Genomic DNA, 27002 nt, shown 5'->3' on the forward strand with positions numbered 1-27002 from the left:
TCGCACTTCTCACAGTCTAACACTAACAATAAATGTCACTAATTCAGATCCATTATCAATATCTCTCTCCCCACTAGAAGATAAGCTGCATGAGAGCAATGGTTTCTGTTTTGTTCCACGCTATATCCCCCATGCCTACAGCAGTATCTGGCACAGTAGGTACTCAATAAATCCTTGTTAATGAATGAAAGCAAGAGTTCAGTCCTGGACCAGATGCTTCACAAAAGAATATTAACATTTGTTGAGCACTTACTATGTGTCAGCCCCTTGTTTTATAATAAAAACAACAGCAAAATTCACAGTATTTGTAACTACCTATTATGTGCCAAGCCTTGTGCTAGCTGCTCTTTAATGAATAACTATTTTGTGCCAGTTCTGTGCTTGATGTTTTCAATCATGATGATGATAATAGTTATAAGAATAGCAGTAATACTAATAGCACTTTCTAGAGGACCTACTATACACCACACTTGTGTTAGGCAACTGTACAGGCCAGAGGGGGCCCTGCCTCACCAGAGAGCTGGTGGCTTGACACCAGGGATTTGCACAGACATTTACATAGTGACAGTCGTGCCACTGTCCATGGGGTGGGGAAAGCCCCTAGAATGACCCCTTCCTGGGCAGGGTGGGGCCTGGGTGGTCTGGAAGAACCCCATTTGGAGGCAGAGAGAACATGTCCTACTAGGCCACTCCCCAGCCTTTGGCCACGTGGTTAAGGACACGGCTCATGCCCCTGATGTTCCGAACATCTGGGAGTAAAGGGCACAGGCGCTCCCATCAGCGGACAGAGCAGGCTGGCAAAGGGACCCAGGCTTCAGAGCCTGGTGTACAGTAATGGATACATGGCCTCTGACCCAGGAGAGATGTTCCAAAAGCAGAAGCCACTGTCAGTAAGAACCAGACAGCCTGCTAAGCACTTGTCATTCACCATCTCACTAGTGCTCACAAGAGTGGGACGTAGCAGTCCCATTTCACAGATAAGGAAACTGAGGCACAGAGAACTGAGGAAACCTGCCCTAGGCTGCACAACCAGCACTGCCAGGATTCAGGGGCCTGGCTCTTAATCTCCACACTGTATTACATAACAAAGTTCTTGGTTTTGATAAAGAGCAGCAGAGCAGCAGCAAGGAGAATGGAGGTGCATGTGGGGGAGCGGGGGTCTCGCCCTGACAGCGGGCATCTGGCCACGAGGGTTGCTGGCAGTCCATCAGCAGCTCTGCCGAGTGAGCCCCTTGGGCACCTCCCTTGGATCCAGCACCAAGAAAAAGGTGAAAATTCCCAAAGTCAAAGGTGACTACCCGCGGGAGTGGGGTGGAGGGAGACAGCTCTGGCAAATTAGGACCCCAGTTGAGTAAGAGACCCTTGACCGTGTCTTCTTGTGCCGGTCCTTACCAGCCCTGGCTACGAGCAACCTCAGGGCACCGGCCACATGCTGCGCAGCTCCCACGGGCCTGTCACAGGCCTGCCAGCTCTCTCTGCAGGAGGCGGCTCCGAGGTGCAGGGAGCTGGTGGAAAGCCCACACTCCCCTCCGTCCTGCACCGGTCAAAGCCTGCTCCTCCTTCAAGGGCTGGGCAGCCTTGCCTCTTCCAAGAACCATCCCTGGCCCCAGTTCACAGGACTTGCCCTGCCCCTGCTCTGAGCTACACTGACCCACCAGCCCATCCGTGTCACCCCTGGGCACCCATTAACACCCCTACATCGTTGAGCTGCTCCTGCGGAGGAGTGTGTCTACACTCTCAGAACCTTGAGGCGGCATGACTCTAGCCCACCTGGATTGGACATCAGCTCTGTTTGCTTTGTGAGCACAGGCAAGTTGCTCAGTCTCTCTGAGCCTCTAGTTCCTCCCCTCCTGAAATATAATAATTCCATCCTCATGGGATCAGTGTGGGGATGACACAGCCAGGATACAGGGCTGTGGCTTGTAGTCTGGAGACAGGAATCAGGGGTGTCAGGAGGGTAGCACATGCTAGAACACACAACACGTGCCCCGGGGTGGCCCGGGCCCAACACAACTGTCACCTTCATGACCCAGTCCAGGACCTGGGGTCCCAGTGTTCACACCTGTGTGGCCATTGATTGCCAGGGTGTCAGAGAGCTACCGCAGGCTTATGTAAGGCCCATGGTGGGGGAGGAGGGGAAGTTGTGGAAATGGGGGCCCAGGAGAAGCTGCCCATTAGCCTTGCATCTGCTTCCCCCAGGCCTTATGGGAAGGAACTAGCCACATTTGCTTTGGGCTTGGGGAGGGGGGTGCCCTGAACCTCCTTCCCCACCTGCCACAGTAGTTGGTGGTACTGGGGGGTCGGAGCACAGAGGAGCCTGACCCCAGGGCCTGGGGCCTGCGTCAGCTCCTCTCCCCGACCCCATCCTCCAATCTGTCTCTCTCGACGGTCGCTGAAGGTGAAGGGAAGGGAAGCACTATTCATGGAAGTCTCTACAATACTTTCAAACATCCCTGCATCTGCTCACTGCAGTTCGGTGAGGGGTTTTTATCCCCACTGTACGTATGAAGAAACCAGGACTCAGGAGATGACCTGGTTTGCCCAAGTCACTGGGATTTGAACCCGGTTTTGTTTCCCTTCCGGAGCTCATACATATACCTTCCACTATGTTAGTGTAATCATCTTAAATTTAAAGTTGTATCAAAAAGAGCGGACTGCTCTTCACGTATGCGGCCTGAGGTGATCTCCAAAAACAGTTCGCTATTCACTTGACCCAGAAAACCCCACAACATCATGCAAATCAAGAGGCTCAAATCTTCATGTTCACTTTAAGAACACTCGTGAAACTGCCCAGGCCAACAAAGGTATGCATATCCGAAAAGCTACCAAGTATCTGAAGGATGTCACCTTGCAGAAGCAATGTGTGCCATTCCGTCGCTACAATGGTGGAGTTGATAGGTGTGCCCAGGCCAAACAGTGGGGATGGACACAGGGTTGGTGGACCAAAAAGAGTGCTGAATTTTTACTGCACATGCTTAAAAATGCAGAGAGTAATGCTGAGCTTCAGGATTTAGATGTAGATTCTCTGGTCATTTAGCATATCCAGGTGAACAAAGCCCCCAAGATGCGGCACAGAACTTAACAGAGCTCATGGTCGAATCAACCCATCTATGAGGTCTCCCTGCCACACTGATATGATCCTTACTGAAAAAGAGCAGATTGTGCCTAAACCAGAAGAGGAAGTTGCACAGAAGAAAAAGATATCTCAGGAGAAACTCAAGAAACAGAAACTTATGGCCCAGGAATAAATTAATCATAAGATAATGCAAATAAAAAGTAAAAGCAGAAAAAAAAAAGAGAGAAAAAAAAAAGAGCAGACTGTCCAGAACAAGGGAAGTGACAGTCCTGCCATGTAATGTGATCAGACCTCACATGAGTAGATGATTTGAACAGTCACTGCTCACGTAGACTGACCCCTGGCCGCCCAGCCCAGGAATAAGTCCATTTTCATGTTTTAGCTCATTCAATCCTCATAACAACTGTAAGAATGAGGACTGTTATCACTCCATCTCCATCTTACACAAGAGAGCACTGAGGCTCAAAGAGGTGCTGTGACCCAGCCGAGGTCACACAGCCGGTCCCAGCTCACAATGACTCTGAACTGTTCTCCTTGGCGCCACCAGAGGTCATGAGGTGGATGAAGAACCAGAAACCTTGTCCCCCAGGGAGCTGAAGGGACAGGTATGTTCAGCCTGAGTAAGAAGAGACTCAGGGAGCCCCTGACGGGAGCATAAAGGGCTGTGGTGGGCAAGGAGCGGTCCCGTTCTGTGGGGCTCCAGAGGGCACCGCCCAAACCGGTGGGCAAGGGCCAACCAGCAGGCTCCGACTCCTCTGCTTCCTTGCCTATAAAGGAGGGTGACTAAATGCATGTAATGCATCAGTCATCTGCATAATAAATGGCGGCAAATATTACACTACAGTGTCTATGGCTTCATTCCTGGCATGGGACACACATGGGACCTCAATTTTAACACCATTAAAGGCGGGGTCTACGACTCTGTATGATTCTTCTCCTAAGACTCAGATCTGACCAACCTGGGTTCCAATCCAATCTCTGCCACTTGCTGGCTGTGTGACCTCTTCCAGGCACTGCCCTCCCTGAGCCATGCTCTCCTCCCAACCACGTCTGCCCAAGTGCACGTCATAGAGCAGGTGCCTGGCAGAACATCAGCTCCCTTGCTTTGCCCCAGCCTTGTGCACCAAATGTACAGGGGCTGGGGGTAACTGCCTGGGCACTTGTAGCTTGGAGGGAGGACATGGCAGAGTCCTTGAACAGAATTCTGACGTACCTTGGGCACCTGAGGGTCATGTGGTTGCCAACAGCCAGAGTGTGGAGGACAAGGCTGGGTGCCTGCGTTCGGAGCCACAGCAACAGCCATGCCTCCTCCCACCCACCCACTGGCTGGCTCCCATACAGAAGCTGCTGGATTCCTGAGAGACCAGGGCACGGGGGTGCTGGCATGGTCATCAGGAACAAATTCTGCTCTTCCTCCTGCCCGAGTGGGTCTCTCTTCACCTCTCTGAGCCTCAGTTTCTTCATGTGTGAAATGTGGCTAAAATACCACCTCCCTCCTCGGCTGCTGTGGCAAAGATCATTAGCGGGACCAACTGGTCGACTAATGGTTCTCAGGGAAGCCTGCCTTCTCCTCCTTCCTGGGCACCGGTACCAGGATAAAGGTGTGGAGGGAGTGGCTGAAAATACCAAGTTCTCTTTCACTGAGCAGCTCATTCTGTGCAGGGCCCGGTCCTGGCACTTTGTGTTTTAAACATGCCGTTTGATCCTCAGCTCCCTGAGAAACATCCCAGAGGGTGGGGAGAACAAGGCACAGGTAAAGGGGGTTAAGATGGGAGCTGAGCCCAGGCCTGCCTGACACCACCGTTGTGCTCCAGGACGGTGCAGAGTGGTCATGAGCACAGGCCTGGCAGGCAGAGATGGGCAACAGAAGCCCAGGCAGCCATCTCCTACCGGTGTACTGGTTACTTGGCCCATCTGTGCCTCGGTCTCCCCATCTGTAAAATGGGAGCAGGAAAGCCCCTCAGAGACTGCAGTGAGGACCTGAAGATGTGATGCCTGGCCCACAGCCTGCACTCAGGCCATGGTGGCTCCTACTGTTTACGAGGCCAGCCTCTAGACAGAATGTACAGGAACTGTGGTGACAAGCATGCACTGGGGCAATCGATACAAATGAAGACTTGGGGAAGAGGGTGGGTTTGCAGCCTGCCCCTTCCTCTGGCCCTTTTGGAGCTCGGGGCAGCCTGGAGGTAGGAGCCGGCTCTGATAGCCTGATTTCCTTAGACAGCACACCTGGCCAGCAGCCCGGGGGACAGTGGTGGCAAGGACATACAGGCTCAAATGCTTCACGCCCATCCCAGACTCGTGGCCTGGCCCCCAGCCACAGCAGGGAAGTGAAGAGGCTCCCTGGGCCACCATGGACATGGGGACTTACTGTGGTGACAATGCAAGGAAGCCTTGGGCATCCAGGAGGGCACTGGGTCCTCAAGAGCCAACACCCCAAGTCTGGGGGATGAGGGAGGGCAGGGGGTGCAGAATGAGCAACAGCTTTAACCACCACCCGTTACCAGAGGCAAAGGTGCCAGATTGGGGAGGGTGGGGTCAAATGCCAGTGGACGAGGAACATCTGACAGAGCAAGAGGAGAGGAGCACCCACAGACCTGGGTTCAAACCCCGGCCCTCCCAACTGGGTGTGTGACCTTGGGCTAGTCATTTCACCTCTGACCTTCATTGGACCTTCCACAGAAGGTGGCTAGTAGTTACCCAGTAAGGTTGATGGCAAGGCTATATGAGACTGGGTAGGTAGATCACTTAGCCAGTCATCAGCCCAGTCCACTACTATTTCAGTAGAGCCTTGAGCAAGGCACTCCATTCACTCAAAAACATTCACTGGCCTACACATACATATGCATAAATGTAGTTGGCACCTTTTCCTTCCACGAGCATCCGACTGGGCACATGCTGCCCTTTGGTCCTGACTTCTTGCACCAGTCAGTGGTAGCCCCTGGGTCAGCCAGGATGGGGGTTCTGCCAGGAGGGGGATTCTAGTCTCTACCCCCCTCCCCACAGCTCCGAGATCTCCATGCCAACAGCCCTGATGCAGACCACCCCAAGAGATGCCCACACGGCTTAGGAGCAGCTCCTTTCACATTCTCTCTGGATGGAGGCAGGCCAGGACACACATGTTCCCCCCTGCAAGTCAGCCGGCCCATGTGGGCTTAGACCCAGATTCTGGGCTCAAGTTAATGAGCCACAGTTGTCCCCTCCACGTCTCTGACCAGCTGAGCGGGTCTTTCCAAGGCAGTTCAGTGGAGAATAGGTTGGGAACCATAGACCTGGCTTATGTCCCAGCAATACCATACCCACAGCCAAGTCCCCTCACCTCTCTGCACCATTTCCTCTTCTGCAAAATGGGAGAATGGCAGCGCTTACTTCCTAAGGCTGTTGTGAGCGAGGAAAAATGCAAAGTCCTTGGCCCATGTATCAGTCAGGGTCCCCTAAAGAAACAGGGCGGACAGGATGCACCAATACTCAAGACTTACTGTAAGGAACTGGCTCCCACGACTGTGGAGGTTGGAAAATCCACAATCTGCAGTGTGGCTGGCAGGCTGGAGACCCAGGGAAGAGCTGCAGTTAAATCCAAACTCTTTGCTGCTGGCAGAACCTTTTCTCACTGGGGAGGTCAGTCTTCGTTCTAGAAGGCCTTCAACTGACTGAATAAGGCCCACTCACTATGGAGAATAACCTGATTTACTCAAAGCCCACTGATTTAAATGTTAATCTCATCCAAAACACCTTCACAGAAACATCCAGAACAATGTTTAACTGGGCACCACAGCCCAGCCAAGTTGACACAAAACTTTTAACTATCTCATCACATCCCAGTGGCTTGTTACAATGTGTAAATGGATAACATGGTTGAACCATTATTGTGTGTCTGGAATTATCCTGAACACTTACACAATAGAATTCTCATGACAACCTGTGTATGTGCATGTATGTGTGTGTACATTATTCCCAATTTACAGATGAAAAGGCAGAAGGTCAGAGAGGTTACATAACTTTTTTAAAGATCACTGGGCTGGGAAGCAGAGTCACAGTTTGAACCCACCTTACTCCAGAGCTCCCACCACCTCCAGCACAGATTCCCAAACATCAGTGCCCTCGTGTGCGTGGGTACTATACTCCTGACACTAATGACACACGAGTGACACCACCAGACTTAGAAGTTAGCCAGCCCCCACTACCCCCACCACAAAGACCACCAATTTAAGGAAAAGCATTTTTATTGTGTGGCATCAGGTGAATCCCACTGCCACCTCACAGTGTAGAACCGGAAACACGGCCAGCCCCCCAGCCGGCTGCCCTGGCCTCCCACAGAAGCACTGCAGACCCTGCAGGAAGCAGGGCCCATGCCCTGCTCGGGCAGCACTGGCACCTGCCCCCGACCATGGGCCTGTTTGAAGTCACGGCACTTGGGGAATAGCCACACCAGCCCCGTGGGGCCATCCTTAGGAGGGCTCAGCACTTTTAGGGCCCCCTAAGAACTGCCCTCCAAAGACACCCCTCATAGATCCCTGGCCACCCAGAATCTAATCAGCAGGTATTTGCAACTGTCCACCAATTGGCTGCGTCAAACAGAGAACAGTCCCCCTAGGGGCCAATCCAAGAGAGCCCTGTGAGCACAAAGGAGGGAAGATTCTACAGGCAATCCTTGGCCCAGGCTACAAGGGGACCCAGGACTAGGTCTCAGTGGGTGCGGAAGGAGGGAGCGAAGCCCACCAGGCCTCTTTACCACAGCCAGAAGGAGCAGAGCTCCTACAGAACCCTGGGCCAACAGACTCTGAGAGTGGCCCTCACTAGTAGCAGGACCGGCTGAGGCGGCTGAACTAGCGTGCAGACCCACCTGAGCTTTTCCAAGACCACAGCCCCAACGGGAAGGACCACATCCCACACCTTGGAGGGGCTTCCAATTGTCCCCCAGCCCAGCATCTGCAGACGGCCAGGAAGCATGTGGGCCTCACATGAACACAAGCCCCCTGCAGAAAGGCACACAGCCATCTAAGGCATATGGTTAGGCACAGATGCCCACTGGCTCAGGTGGACCTGGGCAAAGAGCTAGTGAGGAAGGTGGGCAGCCCAGACCCAAGAGGGCAAGGCCAGCCGGTGTCCCTGGCATGATGCAGCCGTAACTCACCAGCCCTGCAAGCCTCTCCGGGTCACACCTTACCCTGGAGACCTGGAGGAGCCAGGGCCAAGGCCAGGAGCCTCTGTGGGTGGTGAGGCTTGCCAAGGGACCCAGAGATGCCCCCTCTCCCCCAAGGGATCCTGGTAGCTGCTCTGCCACCATTCCCTAGACCCCTGAGCCACCAAGCCGTGGTGTAAAGACAAAAGGACAGATGGAGAAGCAGCTGGGCCCAAAGGGCACACCTACTGGGTAGATTTCCGGGCCAGCCAGCGGGTTAAGGGGTAGTGGTCCCTGTTCCTCCCCAGCATGTCCTCAAACCAGAGCCTGATACCTGATCCCAAGGGGTGGGACAGGCCGGAATACAGGCCAGCAGGGGTCAGGGGTGGAGGCCTCGGCCCTGGAAAGAGGACTGTCCCAGTGGGAGGGGAGAGGAGGGGCTGGGATGGGGCCGGTGCCCAGAGGTCAGTCATCTGGACGGACAGACAGGTGGACGGCAGAGGAGCAAGCACAGTTCACTGCATGTACGAGTAACGCCAATCCCCCAGGGGTTCGTGGGTCTCCTTAATGACCTGGGGCGATGTCCACCGCAGGATGTAGTGGGGTCCCCCCGGCTTGTCATTGGTTCCTGTGGAAGAAAGCTCTGTTTCTCTCTGAAAAGATACAACAGCTCCAGGCAGAAGGGAAAAGACACGGGGAGGAGTGCAGGGAACAAACAGGCACCGGCAAGGGCAGCAAGCAGCTGAACTACAGCGAAACGCGCAGCAGGCCCAGGTTCCCAGTGTGCGTCTGCACGCAGAGCACGCAGCCTGAAGTCAGCAGAGGCAGGCTGCCCGCGGTCCCCATTCCCGGGTCCCAGCGCCCCACCTGGGAGGCAGGGGGCACTGTGGAGACACCACTGCACTGGGAGTCCGGAGCCCTGGGTTCTGGCACTGTCTCTGCCACTGGGCAGCTGGGCCCTTTGGCAAGTCGCCACCCCTCTCTGAGCCTCAGTTTCCCCATTTGTAAAGAGGAGTGAGATGGACTGAAGTGGTCTGGAGCTCGGTGGTAAAAGGTGTGGGTGCTGGAACCAAAATCCCAGGCACACCATTTCCTCGCCATGTGCCCCCGAGCCAGTGTCTCGTCCTCTGCAAAATGGGAAAGCAGCTCAGCTCATGAGGTCGCTGGAGAGACTGAGCAAGGTGCCTGGCCCACAGGGCGCAGTAAATGTTCTATTCCTGTTACTCCAAATGCCTGGAGAGAAAGGATCAAGGGGCTCCCACCAGGAATTCAACTCCCCTCTGCAAAGGGGGACCCACTCACCAGAGGCGCGGGCCCCCCCAAAAGGCTGCTGGCCCACCACTGAGCCAGTGGACTTGTCATTGATGTAGAAGTTGCCAGCAGCATTTCTCAGCATCTTTGTAGCCTCCTGGACAACGTCCCTACAAGGCAGGGTAGTGATATGAGGGCAGTGGGCTCACCTCCACCTTCCCCACCCCCAGCCCAGCCCACACCAGCTGTCCAGCTGAAGCACCAGTCGAACCTGGGACCAGGGACATGGGCCAGCCACTAGCTGTGGGCCCTCGGGCAGGCCACTCAGAGTCTCTGAGCCTGGGCTTCCTCCTCTGGAAGGGGGTTAGCACGCCTCCCCTGCAGGGCTGCTGCGGGGACTGAATGAGAGGAGGGTCAGCTGCACACACTCAGGGAGTGGCCTGTCCTGGTCCAGGGTTCCTGCCCCTTGGGAGCTGGGGGACCCTGAGACTCCCACCCTGCTGCTCAGGTTCCAATCCCATCTCTGCTCTCACTTAGAAGCAGACATGTGGCAGCAACTAGTTCCAGGAAAGAAGGAAACCAAGCCTCGGGTTTAGCATCATGGCACCCAGGCTGAATGCTGCCTCTGCAGCATGAGGCAATGGCCTCACTCCATGGGCCCCATCAGACCTGGGGGAGCTGGTCAAAAGCACCAATTCCCCGCAAGATCTAGATTCAGTGGCCAGTAGTGGGACCCCAGAACCTAAATTTTAACAAAGAGCCCAGCAGCTTCTGTGTACCTGTGCTGGGGAGGCCTGCCTGCCAGTCAGAGCTCAAGTGAATGAATGGAGAGAAGGCAAGAGACAGCACTACTACTAGGATCCGCGTCCGGACGGGTAGTCTCAGGATGGGGCCAGGGCACCAGGCCCAGAGCAGAGGGGCTGCGGCCACTCACTTATCCTGGGCAAACACTGCCCCCGTGAGGCCATAGCTGGTGGTGCTGTCGACCAGCTGTAGAGTCTCCTTGTACTTGTCATCCGGGTAGACATACACGGTCAGCACGGGCCCAAAGATCTCCTGGGAGAGAAGCCCCAAGGTCAGGCCGCGCCTGGACCAGAGCTGAGGACCCCCAGTTTCTCTGCTCTCAACCTCCCCAACGCCTCAGTCCATAACTCAGCGCCTGCAAAAACAGCGAGGTGCTGATTCCGGGTAGGTTCACTTGACCTTCCTGGGAAGGTCACTCTGGGGCAGTGACATGCCCAGTTCCTGCCTGTCCACCCCACCCCAACCTGGCGAAAGATCTGAGGAAACTTCCTGGCCCTCCTTCCCAACCAAACCCACACCCAGAGCGCAAAGGGTCCAGGTCCTCAGAAATGGGAGGCTTCTGGAAGCAGCTGGCACAGGAACTCCCCAGTAGCATCGCTATCCCTTGCCACCAAGGAGCTGGGGGACAAGCCCCGCCCCTGCGTGGTCATCCCGAGCAAGTGCCTTGACAGCTTGGAGTCTAATTTCTCACCTGTAAAATGGGAATGCTAATATTCACCTTATCTCAGTCAAGGCCCAGCCTGGCCAGCCCACAGAAAAGTCTATAAAATGTTAGCTGCTGATTGCTGCAGGGGCCTCGATGCTGTGGGCAGTGGAAGTGCTGTAACACCAGCCAAGGTCACCAGTGTCAAGGACAGAGCATTGGATGCTGCATGGGGAGGCCTGGCTCTGCTCTCACTGAGGGTGAGACAGTCCCTTTTAGGTCCTCTCTTCCCCCATTGGTGAAATGGGACACCACCATGAGGAGACAACAGTGTGCAGCTGCCTGTGGGTGTGCTTGCTCAAGGGAGAGGCTGGTCCCCTCTATGCCCTGCCATCCGCCCATTACCTCCTTCATGATGGGCTCCTGAGGGTCCTTGCTCTCGATGATGCAGGGCTCCACGAAGTAGCCCATGGAGTCATCACACTTGCCTCCAGCCAGGACGGTGAGGCTGGGCGAGGAGCGGGCGTGCTCCAGCCACTTCTTGATGCGGCCAAAGGACTGGGGTGGGCCGGAAAGAGGGGGTCAAGGACACCGTTCCCAGCAGCGGGCCGCCCCTGCTGGACGCCCCACCCATACACATACATGCACCCAAAACACCTGTCCCTGAAGGGCCCAAATTCTGAAATGGGGAGGGGAGTGGGAGGTGGGCACTGAGGGCAAAAGCCAGGGTCTGGCTGAGTCACCGTGGAGACAAGGACAGAGACACGTGTTCATGTGTATTGTGTGTGTATCTTAGAACCACAGCTATACAAACCTAATGCATAAATATAAATGCATATAAATGCATGTATACGATATACATGACCATTTGTCTTTACGTTTAGGTATGTGGACATATGTATGCCTGTGGTATACGTTTATGCAGATTTATATGGCCTATATATACATCTGAGCATGTGTATGTACACACATTTTGTTTACATATGGAGATCCTATGTGCACATGGATGTTTATGTGGCTAGACCTACACGCACGCCCACACGGAGGGCCACGTGACTGTGGATATGCATGTACACATGCATGTATGTTCAGGTTTATGCGTGTGCAGGCCTATCTGTGTGCGCACGGACACATGCACTTAAACAGGGCTCACTGAGTCTGGCTGCAGGGTGTGTGGGAGGCCAGTTCTCTGGTTACGGATGGCTCTGCCCTTTTCAGAGCTGGGGTGGGGGTGTACGTGTGGCCACGGGGCTGCCTTGCTCCATGCAGTGGGGCTGCATCAGCCCCCAGTCACGGCCCCCCCATCTTCTCCTCCCTCCCCGAGTCCAGAGCTCGGCCCCCAGGAGAGCCCTACTTCCTGCCCATACCTTGGCATCGATCACTGCAGAGAAGAAGGTCCCAAAATCCTCTGCCGGCTGGAGGCAGGGGAGACACCAGAAGAGGCTGAGCTGCCACAGGCCCGAGACAAAGGGAGCCCCCTTCCCACACCCCCCAGCCCCGCCACCCACACCGGAGCTCCGATCCCACCAGCCACCCGCTGGGCTGTGGCGGGGATGAAGGCACCACTCACGTCGCCCACTCTGATCCTGCCGTGCTCCTCCAGCAGCCGCCCTTTGATCTGCGGCCACAGCGAGTGCGGCACATAGAGGCGGGAGCAGGCTGAGCACTTCTGGCCACCGTACTCGAAGGCTGAGCGCAGGGTCCCGCTCACCACGCTGTCCACGTCGGCCGAGCCATGCACAAAGTGGAAGTTCTTCCCACCACACTCTGAAGGGGCAGGTAGTGGGGGGTGGTGACTGGGGGAACGGGTGTCCCTGGCCAGTCCAGGCCCTGTGATCAGCCCGATACTGGGCAGATGAGGTGGGAGGGGGCACCCAGAAGCCCATGAGCTGGGCTGATTCTCCCGCTTTACAGATGAGAGCACTGAGGCCGGGGGAAGGGGGAAGGGCACCAGGGGTCATCAGGACCAACTCCTGGGGGCCAGGTCATTTCCGGAAGTGGGCACAGCTTTCCTTGAGCCCTCCTGACCCCACTCACCCAGCAGGATGGGGCCCACCCTGTCTGCCAGGCCGGCCCCCTCCCCTGCCTGCGCAGCAGAAAACACTCCCAGCTCCCTGGTGTGAGGAGCCTCAGGCAGCCTCCACCGTCCAGGCCTGGGTGACAGCAGCAGCTCACGGCGGCAAAGCCCCTCCCTACCACCTGCCGGACTCCGTTCAAAGCACTGCTAGCTGCCTCACTGAGGCCTCACAACACCTCACAGCAGGATTCCCATATCAAAGACCAGAAAACTGGGGCGGGCGGGATTAAGCGGCGTGCTCGAGGCTGGCACGTGGTAGAGGGAGCAGTGGGCCCCGGCCCTCAGGGAGACGGTGGGAAAGAGACTGAGCAGAAGAGCACAGACCCACTGAGGGGGCTCACTGGGCCATCTTGTAAAGGTGGGGATGGGGTACACTGGGGGCTCAAGGGTAGAGATGCGACACCAGCCCTGCAGGGTCACCCACCCTGACACCCCCAACAAATCTCCCACCTGCTCTCCCCTTGGGGTCCCACTGCAGCCCCAGGAGCAAGAATCCTGAACCACCAGCCTCAGCTCTGCAGTTACTGTGCTGTGTGACCCTAGACAGACCCCCTTTCTCAGGGTCTCAGCACTTTCCCAAAGTGAACCCTACAAAAAACTTGATCCATGGGGACCTCCACAAAAATGGCATTCTGTGGCCCAAAGGGTTTGGAAAACATGTCAGACCTCACTCTTAAAGAAATGCAATGCATATTAGAGCATTAAAGGCTCGAAGAAGTCCTGCAGGCAAGGAACCTGTTTTGCTTTAACACAGCCTATGCCAAATTTTCTTGCCTATGAAACTGTTCCTTTGTGGAGAAATTACTAACATTTCAGCATTATGTAGCCCTGCCAGCCTCTCAGCCCCGTCTCCCGCCACCGCCCTCCCTCCCTACTCCAGCTACGATGGCCTTGTTTCTTCAAATACAGGCTCATCCTACCCACGGCCTCCTTACCTGTAGTTTCCTCTGCCTAGACTGGGCTGTGCCACACTAGCCACCAGTCACATGTGGCTACCTAAATTCAAATTAATTACAAGGAAACAAAACAAAAAACTCACTTCTTCAGTCGCACTAGCCACATTTCAAGTGCTCCATAGCCACATGTGGCTGGTGGCTGCCAGATTGGCCAGCCCAAACACAGAACATTCCCATTGCTGCAGAAAGTTCTACTGCACAGCCTTGGTGCTCAAGATGGCTCACCACTCCTTGCCCCGACAGGGTCTCTGAGGCTGGCTTCCCTTCATTGCTCAGGTCTTGGATCCAATGTTCCCCCCTTGAAGGGCCCCACTGCGCCACCGTGGGCCACGCCCACACCTTTGCGTGCTGCCTCTTCTCCCTCCTTTCATTCTCTGCACCCAGTCACTACCCAGCCTCAGCTATCTATTCTCTGTCTGCCTCCTGTTACTGGAAGTGCATGAGGGCTGGGTTTGTGTGCCCCCCTCATCGTTTCCTCAGCATCCAGAAAGTACCTACACAGACACATAATAGTTTATTTGCTGAATGACTGACGAATGAATGAATGTAAAAATGGACACTTGGAGGCTTACATGCTCTGCACAACCCCAGCACCTGCCCAAGCAGAGGCTCTGCCCCAAAGGCTCCAGGTTCTCAGCTCCTGAGGGGCCAACCCACGTATGGGGGCATCACCTCTGCCTTTTCCTCTTTCAGGGAGGCCAGGGGAGGGGTCCCTGGGGCCACAGTGGATGGGACAGGGGGAGGAGCCCTTACCTCCAGCCAGGCGTGGGAAGGTGTGGAACCGGTCCAGGTTCTGGGCTACCTGCTTCCACAGGTGTTTGAAGGTGCTAAAACCAGAGGACAAGGTGGGGATCAGGGAGCTGTGCACAGGTGAGGGTCCTGGGGGTGGGGAGGGGCCCCACCAGAGGAAGGGGCCAAAAGGCCCAGGAGTACCAGGGGCAGCAGCCCAAGAGGAGGTGGTGGGGTGGGGCTGCGTAGGTGGTGGCAACCGGACAGGCTGCTTTCAGGGTCTGTGGGGAGGAAGCATGGGGAGGCTTAGCAGCAACATGATGCAGAGAAGGCTGAAGGGTACTGGGTTTCAGTCTTAACTCAGACACTCCTGGCTGTGTGATCTTACCCTCATTACTTAACCTCTCTGAACCTCAAATTCTGCACCTCATCAGGGAACTGGAGACGAATTCCACCTTGCAGAGCTGTTCTGTGATAGTGTTAATGTGAGTCAAGTGCTTCAGACAGTGCTGGGCACAGTGCAGGTGCCTGAGGGGTACAGCTGTTGCCATGGTCGGAGGTGCACCCCCAGCCCAGCACCCAGGCTCCAGAGGCCAAACTGAGAAGGGTACTGGGAAAGGGAGCTCAGGCCCCCACCTCCTCCCTGGGCTCCAAGTGTGACCAACCTCAGCACCACAAAACAATAAAAATGCTAATCACCAGGGAGCCAGCGACACAGTAGCTAATACTAATTTATGACTTTCCTACCTTTAAGCCTGCTGCTCATCAGAGCATGGCAAATGGGGGCCAGGCCCGCTCTGCCCGCTAATAGGCAGGGACCCGTGGGGCCCACGGCTGGCAGAATGGGCCTTTTGGAAAACAGTCCCCTCAGCAATTCTAATGCTGCCATCATTACCTGGCAAACCTTAGCGGGAAGCAGGGATTGGGGAGGCTGAGGCCAGACAGGGAGGCAAGAAGCCACCACAGGTATCCCCAAGGACAACTAGAAGGACCCCAAGTGCATCTCCACCAGATGACCCTCAGGCACCCCTAACTTAGAGTGACCAGCATGTGACTCATCACCTCCGCCCAAGCCTTTTGGATACCCACCTTGGAACGATGCCCTTTCTGCCCAGACTGGACATTCGCACTGACACCCTTCCGCCAACTGATCCAACCCCACAGACAGGTGACTGAGTCTCCCTGCTACTTGCTCATTCAAATTGGCCCACTTCTCTCCATTCCCTCCGTCTCTACCCCAGTTCAGGCCTCTGTCACCCCTCCCTGGATGTGCACAGCCTCCTAACCAGTCTGTTTCTGCCTACTAGCAATTTACGTGCGGAGCAGCCAGACAGTCACCTAGGAGAAAGTGGAAACAGAGCCCAGAGGGGCCAGGCAGGGAGCAAAGGAGCTAACTAGGCGCACAGAGACCCAGGGCCTGGTGGGGTGGTGGGAAATCGGATGGCACCCGCTCACCTTCAGCCAATGGTGCCAGGTAGAAATGCAGGACCAGAGGGACCAGGTTCTCAAAACAGCTTGAAATCTCAAAAAAAGATTTTATTTTTTATATATACTGTCTAAACTGTACAAGGCTGATCTGTCCCTATTAGGAGTTAAAAAAAAAACAAACCAGCCACTTGCCAGGTCCAACTGGAGAGCCACCATTTGCAATCTCTGCTTGAAACAGAACTCTGAATCAGCTACTCCCCCCGCCTAAAATATTCTGTAGCTCCCGTCATCCTACAGGTAGTCCAGACACGTTTGTTTGCAGGATCATAGCGCCTACAGTCACCAGCCTAAATCCTGACAGGTGGGACCACACCGTGCATTCACTGGATAAACGCTTGCTGAGTGAGTGAATCAATGAGCGGTCACGATCAACCCAAGGCCTGCCCCCACCCTCCTACCCTGGGCCCACAAACTCCACACTCCAGCCATGAGGAACCACACCACCGCCCACAGCACAAGAACCAGCCTTGAGGCTTCTGCATACGCTGTTCCTGTTCCTAGAACATTCTCCCCACCCCTCTTTGGCCAACTGCTTCACTGAGATGCTACCTCCTCCAAGAAGCCTTCCTGACTCTCCTCCTCCAATTCATTCCAAGCTCTCTTGTCCCTTTTTAGAGGTGGCACCAAGATCAATATTGCCATCCATCTGTAGGCTGCTTGCAGCCTATGAGGCTCTTTCCTGCTCATTAACTCATTGGATCCTTGCAATTGCTCTGCAAGGTAGGTATCATCATTCCCATTGTACAGGTGAAGAAACGGAGGCTCAGAGAGATAAGCTGGCCCACCCATGGCCACACAGCAAGTAAGTGGATGTAGTTACAGTTGGTGCCTGATCTCTGAGTTCACCACCCCAGACTTTATCTGGAAGATGACAGGAGCCATGGAAGACAGAGGTGACGAGGCAGTTGCCTGGTGAATGTCCCGATGCCACCCGCCCCACCCCATCTCAGGGACTTACGGCACACTGCCTGTGAAATTGATGCCACAGAGGTGCTCTGAGCTGGTGACGGTGTTCCCAAATGTGGGCCCATCAGCTGGCACAAACTGGATGATGTTGGGGGGCAGGCCAGCTTCCCGGAGGACGCGGTAGACAACGTAGCTGGCCAGCATGGCAGTGTCACTGGGCTTCCATAAGACCACATTGCCCTGGTCGGGAGGCATGGGGATGATTCATGAGGCCAGGGACCACAGCCCCACTCCCACCCCACCCCGAAGCATCAGGCCCGTGTGCAGGCCAGGATGTCCCCTGCCCAGCCCCACGCCTCCAGGTGCTGGACACTGGGCTCTAAAAGCCCTTGTCAACAAGCCAATACCCTGCCTGTCTGCTCCCGCTCTGGCCACAGCTCCCTTCCCCGGGAAGCCTGTGCTGACTGGTCCTGCCAGCACCTGGGGGCAGCTCTGTTCTGGGTGTTTCCAAGTCACTGGGCGCGGCTGGGCAAGTCCTCACAGGGCTGGTCTGCACGTGTCCTGGGTGAGAGCACATGGATGCCCAGGTGTGGGCCCGTCGTGCACAGATGCATGAAGATGGCCCTGTGCAGCAGCATCCTCGCAGACACCCAGCTGCCCCCATTGGTCCCAGGCCCCGTCCACTGGCAGTCCTCCTCCTGCCACTCCATGAGCCACCCAGGCACACCCAGAGCAGGGCTGCATTGCCCCCACTGGACTGGGAGCTCCTGGGGGTGATGGCCACCTTCACTGGCAGCGGAGTCCGAGTCCTTACCTGTCCCATTATTTATTAGCTGTGCAACTCTTGACAGGTAAGTCAGAGGGCACCTGATAAGCACTTGAAAGTAATTGTTAGTAAACAATTACCATGTTTACTAATACCATCTACTAAGCTACACTGGGCCAGAGCAGCTGGCATTAGAAGGTTCATGCACACTTCACTTGCTGCTCACAACCCTGTACTGTAAGCTTTTCTGTTATTTCCACTTTGCAGATGAGGAAACTGCGCTAGAGAAGTTCAGGGGCTTGCCCGGGGTCACCCAGGGGAGGACAGAGCTGGGATTCGAGTCTGACTCCAAAGCCTTCCCACGGCCCCACGCTGCCTCTGCCTTCTGGGCTTCTCCCCACAACTAGGGCTGGGACCTGAGGGGCTGTTGTGGTCTTTTGTCTGTTGAGATGGGAACAGTGGTTACTCCAGCCATGCCCATGCCCTGCCCACATCTTACCATCAAGGCCGGTGCCCCCGCCAGGTTGCCGCCAATCGCAGTGAAGTTAAAGGGGGAGATGGCTGCCACGAAGCCCTGGGAAGAGGAGACAGTGAGGCCGAGGCCAAGGCTTCCAGCAGCGCCTGCCCACCCCGCCACCTGTGGGTACCTCCAGCCCCCGGTACACCACGCTGTTGGTGCTGGGCGGCACGCTGATGGGCTGCTCCCCCTCCAGCTCCACGGCAAACTTGGCATTGAATCGGAAGAAGTCAATGAGCTCGGCCGCAGCGTCGATCTCCGCCTGCATCACCGTCTTACCCTGCAAGGCAGGGGGCCGGGGGGCTCAGGCGGTAGACGCGCCTCCCACGAGCCCCCTTCCAGCACGGGACCCCGCACCCACGGAGACACCACGTTCAGGGCGCTGGCAGCTCCACCCCCCAGGGTGAGCACGTGCCCTCACTGGGGGCAGCCGGGCCAAGAACCAGGCGGCCAGCAGCTCAGGACGTCCTTAGGCTGCCTCTTCCTCCTGACGGTGAATGAGCGCCGTGGGAAAGGCAGCTGCTGGGGCTCCTCCAGATCGGGGCGGTTCCTCCTTGGCACAAGGGTCCCTGGCTGCTCCCCCTGCTTGGGACGTGGAGCCAGGGAAGCTGTGCTAAGGTGTCCTGCCTCCTGCCCTGCAAAGCGACTGTGCTTCTTACAAGCTCCTGAGTCCTTAGTCAAATAAAGAGATACCTTAATCTGGTTTTAGGGTGCATGTGTCTCTTCCTGCCATGTGGGGCTCACCCAGAACACTCTGGAGCCGGACACCCACCCGGGGGCTGCATACACAACCAGGAGACACTTGGTGGGGCGCAGCTGTCATCCCCACTCTGTGCAGCAGAGGGGGCTCCCACCGCAGCAGGAAGAGCGCCGGGCTGAGCCCCTAAGGCTCCTTTCTGGGACGGTGAAGGGAACTCTTTTCCTCTGCTCGTTTCCCCACACTCTGAGCTGCTAGTGCCGCTCTGGCTCAACATGCACTCACTCAAAAACGTCCATCAGGAGCCTCTATGACTCCAGAAAGACATGTATGAGGCTCAGAAAGACGAACAACATTAACATGTAATTATTATCCCCAAAAAGCTTGTAAAGGGGTGACAAACACATAGGATCTCGTTATACCCCAAGTGATCTGAGCTGTAACTGACAAATGAATTGCATGCTGCAGGAGCACAGAGGCAGGACTGATCCTTTTGGATAGAGAAGGTTCTAGAAGCCTCACAGAGGTGGTGATATCTGGGCTGCACCTTGACAGCTGAGAGTCAAGGAGCAGAGGAGAGAGATTCCAGGAGGAGAACACGGGGGCAGAGGCAGGGAGACAGATGCCTGTGGTGTCAGGAGTCTTGCTAAGCCCATTCTGGCAACATCATGGGTGGGATGCCTGGCAGGAAGAGCAGGGCAGCTGGCAAGCGGCACAGAGGCCGGAAGCCAAGGGCCCTGGGTGTTGGGCTTGGAACTGTGGTGTGACTCTCAGTGAGAGAGATCTGGAGTGACCGCCTGGAGTGTCAAAAGACCTCTGCAGGCTGCAGCGGTGTGACTGAGCCCGGAGGACTGCTCAGGGCAACTATCAGTCCAGGCAAAGGAAAGGCCTGGCCCAGGTGGGAACAGGGAAGAAGAGGGGATGTTCCCGTGGTAGGACACGCAGGCTTGGCATTGTCTAGTAAGTTATGTCCACCTGGCCCCTCTCGTAAACTGTCCCTTCTGTGCCTCACCGCACAAGGACACCGCCCAGTCTCCGGCATGCGGAGCAGGCCTTGGCACCCGGACGCCGCTCAGCTGTTGTCTGACAAACTGAGCAGCTGCCTCCACCCGACGCACCCATGCCCACAGGCACCTCACCTGCCCCACCATGGTCTTGGCCAGGACCTCTGCTCTGCGTGGCCCGCTCAGCAGATCTGCTGCCTTCAGGAAGATCTGGGCCCGGTCTGTGACAGGCTTCAGGTCCCACTCTTTTCTGGCAGCCACGGCTGCCTCAATAGCTTTGCTGAGCAGGGCCTAATGAAGAGGAAAAGGTTGGGGGCTTCTTCCTGTAACAGGAAGGGTACCAGGGGAAAGAGCCATGGAAAAGAAATCTGGAGGCTCCTCTCCACCCAGAGAAGACCCCTGGCTCCGAGGCCTCAGGCCCCCTCCTCCCCAAAGCTGCAGACACTGTGTGCCATCAGCAGCTGGGCCACCCCAGGCTCGAGGCCTGTCCTGCTGCCAGTCTGGAGATGTCTGAGGGACTTGACAGATAGGTCGGCATGCCAAGGACTCAGCACTGTTAAACCTGCTCCATTTTCTCTCATGGGCTCACCTGGGCCTCGCCTTATGCCTGGGCCACCTGAACCACCACCCAGAGCCTCCACCCTTCAAGGTCAGGGAGTCTGGCCTTGCCCTTGCCGGGCCAGAAGCAGACTGAGACATGCATCTGCTGCTGGCATCCCAGATGCCAACTGTCCTGTCAGTGACACCAACGCCTAGACCCTCTACCACAGGTCACCCCATCCCCTCTCGCTGGCCCTCCATAATGCCAATTCCCTGTCTGGCATTCCACCCACAATGTCTCCAATTTGCCTGACTCAGCCTTCTAGAATCTACTTCCCATTCTCAAACCAGGGTCTGACTCTCGGCAAGAGGCATGTCAAGGGATGTCCCAGCCTGGCCTACACAGCTCTCACTTGGCTCACATTAACCCTTGCCTGCCTGGCCCTGCTGAAGACACTGCCCAGGGACTCCCCCAGTGCTGCTGTCCCAACTACGCCCCACCCACCACGGCCAGAGAGGGAAGCAGCGACTGACATCTGCCTCCATGTCAGCTGCCAGTGGGGCAAGATGGGGCAGCACTTCAGCCCCAATGCCATCAGGGACCCACCTTGTCTGCATAGCAGAACTTGGCCACTTTGTGTCCATGGTTGTAGGGCTGAAAGAGAGAAGAGTTAGGTCACTGCCCAAGAGAGAGGCGGGCAGGTCAGGACGGGGCAGGGCTCAGAGCTTGCTTTCTGGGCAGGGGTCCTCAGCACACCGCCCTCTGCCCTTCAGTCCCCATGAAGCCCTCTGCAGTCGCCCAGCCCAGGCCAATCTCTCCTGCCTGAGTGTCAAGGCCCACCCACTGCTGGATGAGTACGACATGGTTCCCACTCGGGAATGTTCACAGTCCAGGGCAAGTGTGGACTTTGTGGTCACAGACACGGGTTAAAACCCCAGCTCTGCTGCCTACAAGCTGTGGGGCCTTACGTAAACTTACTTCCCTTCTCTGAGCCTCCCAACTGAGAACCGGGGGCTTCCCTGCCTCCTGGCATGGAGAGGCAGACCAAATGGGGTCACCAGGAAATTCTTCCAAACTGGGTCTGTCATGAGGCTCAGAAATGGGCGCTATCACCACGAAGGCCCAGAACAGTAAGCTGATGTTGTGAAACGCTCAGGATTTCTGCCCTGCCTCCAAGTCCCTAGGGAACCAAGTAATTGATTCTTGAGACCCTTGCAGGGGACCCAGGCTCACTCGTCCTCAACAAACATTCACCAGGAGAACCTAGCAGAGCTGGGTACTAGCATGAGCACTAAAGTGGGGAGAAATCCCCCTTCTTTCCCAACCCTGGGATGGTGATATACTTTACACCATAATCATCAATACTTTTGCCAATCATTCTGCCAATGGACCTTTGGGGCTTTCCCCTAAGGTATCAGCCACTAGCCCCACATGCCCGCTGACATTCAAGTTCAGTTTGTCAGCTGCACTGGCCACGTCATGTGCTGATAACCACGTGTGGTTGGTGGCTGCCATCACTGGCAGTGTGGATACAGAACGTTTCCATCATTGTCATCACAGAAAGTGTTGGTGGAACACATTAGGTTGGAGTAGAACTTGGTCCTTTCCCCTTCACTGTAACTCCTGGAGGTCACCTGTATCCCGTGCATACCTGGATGGCCTGTGACACTCAGGGGCCAAAAAGGCGGCTGGGACCCAGGCCCTTCAGTTCAGACGGTCCCAGGGGGACTAGTCACCCCAAATCAGCACTGCGTCCCCACAATGTAGCTCCTGCCCTCACCCCACTACTGCCCCCCTGGGCTCCAATGAGGCCAGGTCAGTGAGGCAGGGTGGGAAATGAAAACCAGAGGTGCCCACCTGGGGATTATCGAAATCCCAGCTGCCCGGAGAAACCCCAGGTGCCATGGTGGTCTTGAGAGCTGCAGGCAGGGGCAGGCTCTCGGTAGCTACGGAGCCAAGACCCAGTGAGCAAGGTCATGGGAGCTGCTCTCGGCTGGCACCTGGGCACACACCTGGCGTAGAGCCACGGAGCCGAGGGACCTGGCCCGAAGCCTGTGCTCCGGTGCTCTGGTCACCGGCCCAGGAGCAGGGCCTCCAGGAGGCCTCGTGGGTGACTCCTGCCCCAGGCCATCCGCAAAACCCTCGGAGTGGGGTCCCTGGGTCCTCACCCTACCCCAGCACACACCTGCTCAGGGCTCCATCTGGACAGAGCTGGAAAGTGCTCACCACGTCTGCCAAAGGGCCTCCCCTTACTCTCCTCCAAATTACAGACCCGAGTTTCGTGGTCCACCCAAAGTGCAAAACAATTTCTGGCTGGATCCACTCCGGGCAGGTGGGTTCTCAGGACAATGTCACCTCAGAATTGGAGCCAGCTTAGCCCACCATTAGTCCCTAAACCCCCTTGTGGAGAAATCCAACAGGAAAACAGAAGACGCTGTGTGGACTCTCGGGATCCCTCTCGCCTGTGGGCAGGACTCAGGTCTGGGCCGGGCCTGGGGTGGCTGTCTGGCTAGTGGTAACCCCAAGGCCCACACCACACCCGGGTGAGAACCAGGGCGGGTTACTCAAAGTCCCCTGACATCACTGTGAGTAACGTCCAGGGGTTACAACAGACACGTGCTCCTTGCTTCTTTTTAATTTGTCCTTTTACCTCGTTCTCTCTTCAGCGGGCCCTGCTGTGCTCATGTTCAGTTTCCTGCGCTCAGGTGCTGTGTTTGACACAGATTAATTCACTGAAGTCTGACAATCACCCTAGAGCCTGACTGCAACCCCCACTTTACAAGGAGAAACCGGAGGCACAGAAGGGCAAGCAGCCCAGACACACAACCAGCAGGCGGGCGGAAAGGGGCCTCCTTACGGCAACTAGGCTGAGGCTTAGGAAGAAACTCGGAGGCTTCTCTCTCCACCTCCCTCCTCTGAGAATCAGCGTCCTGCATCTTTCAGGAGACCCACTTCCTTTGCCTTTCTGGTCCCACAGAGGTCTCCACAGCACCCAGCCCCACAAGCAAGGGGCCTGCTGACAGTGCTGAGTTCAGGGCAGGAAATCCGATCGGCCCGACTGGGGTCCGGTGCGCGGCCTCAGGGAGCTGTGCCTGTAGTTTCACAGGCCCCAGCGCCCATTGTCGGGGCACGTGAGGAGCTCGGCAGCTTGGGCAGACTGTCCAAGGAGGCCTGCCGCACGCCACCTCGGGCTGGGATCCTTAGGTCTTTGTTCTGGCTCTTCTCGTGGCTTCCTCCACAAAGCCTCCTCCGTGGCCCGCCCCCACTTCCCATCCCAAACTCCCTGGCTGCCCACGGAACGAGAAAGCAGTCTCCTGTAATGAACAACAGGGCTCTTCTGGGAAGTCTCACCTCCTTCAGCCCTCCTATGGCTCCCCAGTGCTCTCAAAGAGGGTCCTTAACCATGGCCACGAGCTCTCCACCCTGGATCCTCCAGGCCCACTGGCTGCCTGTTCTGCAGCTCACTGAGCCTCTTGCTGCCCCCGGGAAGTGGGAAGGAACTCCACGCCTGCAGACCCTGCCCGGCAGGGAAGCCCCTTTGGGAGCCATCTTCCACCTTCACATAGGTCTCTAGCTAACACGGCCATAGAGGAAGCCACCTCATTGACATACCATGGCATCGCTTTGCAGCTGGTTGTTTTGCACAAAGCTAGAAACTCCACATAAATCCATATACATGGAGTTTCAAAATATGTTTGTGTACACATACACACACATCACACACACACACGTTTTACTTCTGTTCATCACTGCGGTGGGTATTTGTTTCAAGTTTTCCTGAGCTAAAACTGTCATAGCCACACAAGGGACTTAAAGGGATGGGAGGGGTCCTCTGCCTGGGGTGGGAGCAGACCCAGGGGTTCCCCCTCAGGCCACCTCGTGGGGGCACACTGCAGACTTCCATTCAGCCATGAATCCTCATCATACCAACTGTCACAGAAGGACGTCACTCCCACCCTCAAACCGACACTTGGGGCACAGAAGTGGGTGACGCTTCTTAGCCATCAACAAACCAAAAGCCTTCCAGCGACTTGCTGAGGACACGCCTACCTCACAGAGGTCACATAGTCAGCAAAAGCCCTGCCGGCAGAAAGGCTTAAGGAGGGTGGCTGAGGGACAAGCAGACTGGCCACTGCTCTGGCCGGCCTGCAACCCAAGAGGCCTGCGAGGGCCAGAGAGGCAACAGAGCTGAGTGGGCGGAGGGGGCTGGAAACTGTGTACTGGGGAGCAGCGGGACGCAGGCCACTGGGCAGTGTGGCCCCTCTGCTGTGTTCTAACCATGCGGTGGCTCACAGGAATGCCAGCCTGCATGGCCACCCCTGCCCACCCTCAGGAGAAGTCAGACTGTTGAATTTCTATGTGGAGCTCCCCATCTTTAGGTTTTGGCAACGAAACTATAGTCTGTCAGTTTGCAATCTGAGCTCCAGATGGACAACCCAGCCCAGCAGCAGATGGGGCCTGCAGGGTGGCCCTCTTGGCGTCCCCAGGCATGCGACTTTGATGACGTCCTTGGCCCAAAGTGAGGGTGTGCGAAAAGCAGCCATGAAACATCCGTGCATGAGAGGTGTGACTTTTGTGGGCATCCTGCTGGTCACATCACTGTCCTTCTGACACCCTTGGGAGAATCTCTCTCTGGGCCCAGGATCAGGGATGGCTGTGTTTCTCCAACCATGAAGGTGGAACTGATTTCAAGAACCCTCTGCCTTATGTGAGCGATGTGTTCTCTTCTCCGTGGCCACCAGGAGGCTTAAAGGCAAGGCTGTAGCTGTCTCCAGAAGCAGCCTAGAATGTCACGATTGTCATTTTGTGACTAGCAGGTCACAGCAAGACCTGTCTTGCTGCACTGTATACGAATAAACATGCTGCTTCTAAATCCTCTTCAGAAAAACAGTATACATGAATTCACTTGAGTCAAAATCAATGGACTATGGTTCTGGAGAATGTGGATCTACCATCCCTGTTCCGTATCTGACTGCGTCACCCCAGGCAAGTCATTTAATGTATCTAAGCTTGTCCTGAGATCTCTAAAATGGGCAGCTACTTACTGCTCTTCCTACCTCAAAGGGGAGGGACAGGGCCTGAAGGAGGGCTTGTGCAGCTGTGACAGGGCCTCTCAGATATGCCTGCGGAAGGAGCACAGCTCCAACAGGAGGGCTTCTAGGAGGTGGCGACACCTGGCTCACCCTGGGTACCTACTTCAGCTGAGCTCACCATTGGCTAGACCAGTGGTTCTCAAAGGGCTTTGGTGACTGTCCTTCCTTTGGAAGGACTGCCTTCAGTCCTGACATCTGTTCTTTCTTCCTGCTCTCTAGGTGGTCAACAGTTTAACTTTACTGATGAGATGACGAAGCTGATGGCAGTCATTTTTAACTTCCTCTTGGCAGGTGTCAAGGTGGCACTTTGATGATAGTCCCCAGGTTGCCTTTGGAAGTTTCATACCAGTGAATTGAATTAAAAGCCTGGGAGTGACTACAAACCCCTTCGGAAGCAGGGACCCCACATTAGATGCTGATAGACTGCCCGAGAGACAGACCCCAGGTTCAAGGTGGAGGGTGAGCCCTACCCACCCAGTGGACTTACCGACACCTGGTACTGTACATCCGAGGTCCACACCTCTTCGTCCCCCACCACGCACGGGATGGCTTCTGTCCAGCCCTTCAGGTCCTTCAGGGCCTGGGGAGAGGACAAGAGGGCAGATGGACACTCCCTTCCCCTCTCTGCCCCGCCTAAATTCCAAATGGGGAGTCTGCAAATGCAGACGCCCAAGCAAGAACAGAGAAACGAGAAGGGGGCTAGTTTGAGGTCAGAAAGCATGTGCTCCGGGTGGGGCTGTGGAGCAGGACTCAGGCCCTGTCCACTTCACTTGCTGTCCTTCAGTAATGCGAGCCCAGTGTTGCCAGGTCCTCCCAATAAAAAAAAATTTTTGAACTGCATCTGAAATTTGTGAAATGCTGTAATTTTTAAAATATGATGATTTTAATTCATTCATTCATCTAACTAATGGGAGAATGTTTTTAAGCATAAAACATTAGAAGACTGATGACTCCAACCTGGCTGGAGGCCCCAAAGTGGCCCAGGTTGCAATCCTGCTGCTCCCAGGCTCCCATCTAAATGCACAGCTCTCCCCGGGCCCCGGATTTCCTTCCAAGGCTGAGGGCAGAGCAGGAGTAGGGGACAGCTGTAGGTGTGGAGAGGCATCTTTGGGGCCACTGAAGGCTTTCTCTGCTCCATGCCCTATGCGTGCTGGGTGCACCCCACCCTCCTGTTACCTTCTGTAATGCATCTCGCTCGGGGCTGCCCTGTGTGAAGGCCAAGACTGGCTCGTTGGCCACCTTCAGGGAGGAGGTGTGCTTCCACCGCAGCCTGGGGTACAAGGGTGGAGAACAAAGTCAGACAGGTCAGCAGTAGATACCACCAGGCCCAGC

The 27002-nt window shown here is 55.9% G+C and overlaps 1 protein-coding gene and 1 pseudogene across 2 annotated transcripts in view; one reads left to right on the forward strand and one right to left on the reverse strand.

The window, feature by feature from the left end:
* The first annotated feature begins 2650 nt into the window (after positions 1-2650).
* LOC118926948 (60S ribosomal protein L17-like) lies at positions 2651-3263 on the forward strand (annotated as a pseudogene).
* A 4018-nt stretch (positions 3264-7281) lies between these two features.
* ALDH4A1 (aldehyde dehydrogenase 4 family member A1) overlaps positions 7282-27002 on the reverse strand; it is a 28661-nt gene continuing 8940 nt past the window's right edge. For both annotated transcript variants that reach the window (XM_036914451.2, XM_036914450.2), the window contains exons 2-15: positions 26847-26940; positions 26158-26250; positions 21184-21231; positions 20172-20327; positions 18466-18615; positions 18318-18392; positions 17105-17292; positions 14683-14756; positions 12467-12663; positions 12264-12311; positions 11302-11454; positions 10384-10505; positions 9501-9619; positions 7282-8826 (exon numbers count right to left, since the gene is read on the reverse strand). In XM_036914451.2, the coding sequence (XP_036770346.2) occupies positions 8714-8826; positions 9501-9619; positions 10384-10505; positions 11302-11454; positions 12264-12311; positions 12467-12663; positions 14683-14756; positions 17105-17292; positions 18318-18392; positions 18466-18615; positions 20172-20327; positions 21184-21231; positions 26158-26250; positions 26847-26940 (1630 nt within the window). In that variant the 3' untranslated portion in view covers positions 7282-8713. The remainder of the gene's footprint in view (positions 8827-9500; positions 9620-10383; positions 10506-11301; positions 11455-12263; positions 12312-12466; positions 12664-14682; positions 14757-17104; positions 17293-18317; positions 18393-18465; positions 18616-20171; positions 20328-21183; positions 21232-26157; positions 26251-26846; positions 26941-27002) is intronic.

This window comes from Manis pentadactyla, chromosome 4 (genome assembly GCF_030020395.1).
Source record: "Manis pentadactyla isolate mManPen7 chromosome 4, mManPen7.hap1, whole genome shotgun sequence".
NCBI lineage: Eukaryota > Metazoa > Chordata > Mammalia > Pholidota > Manidae > Manis > Manis pentadactyla.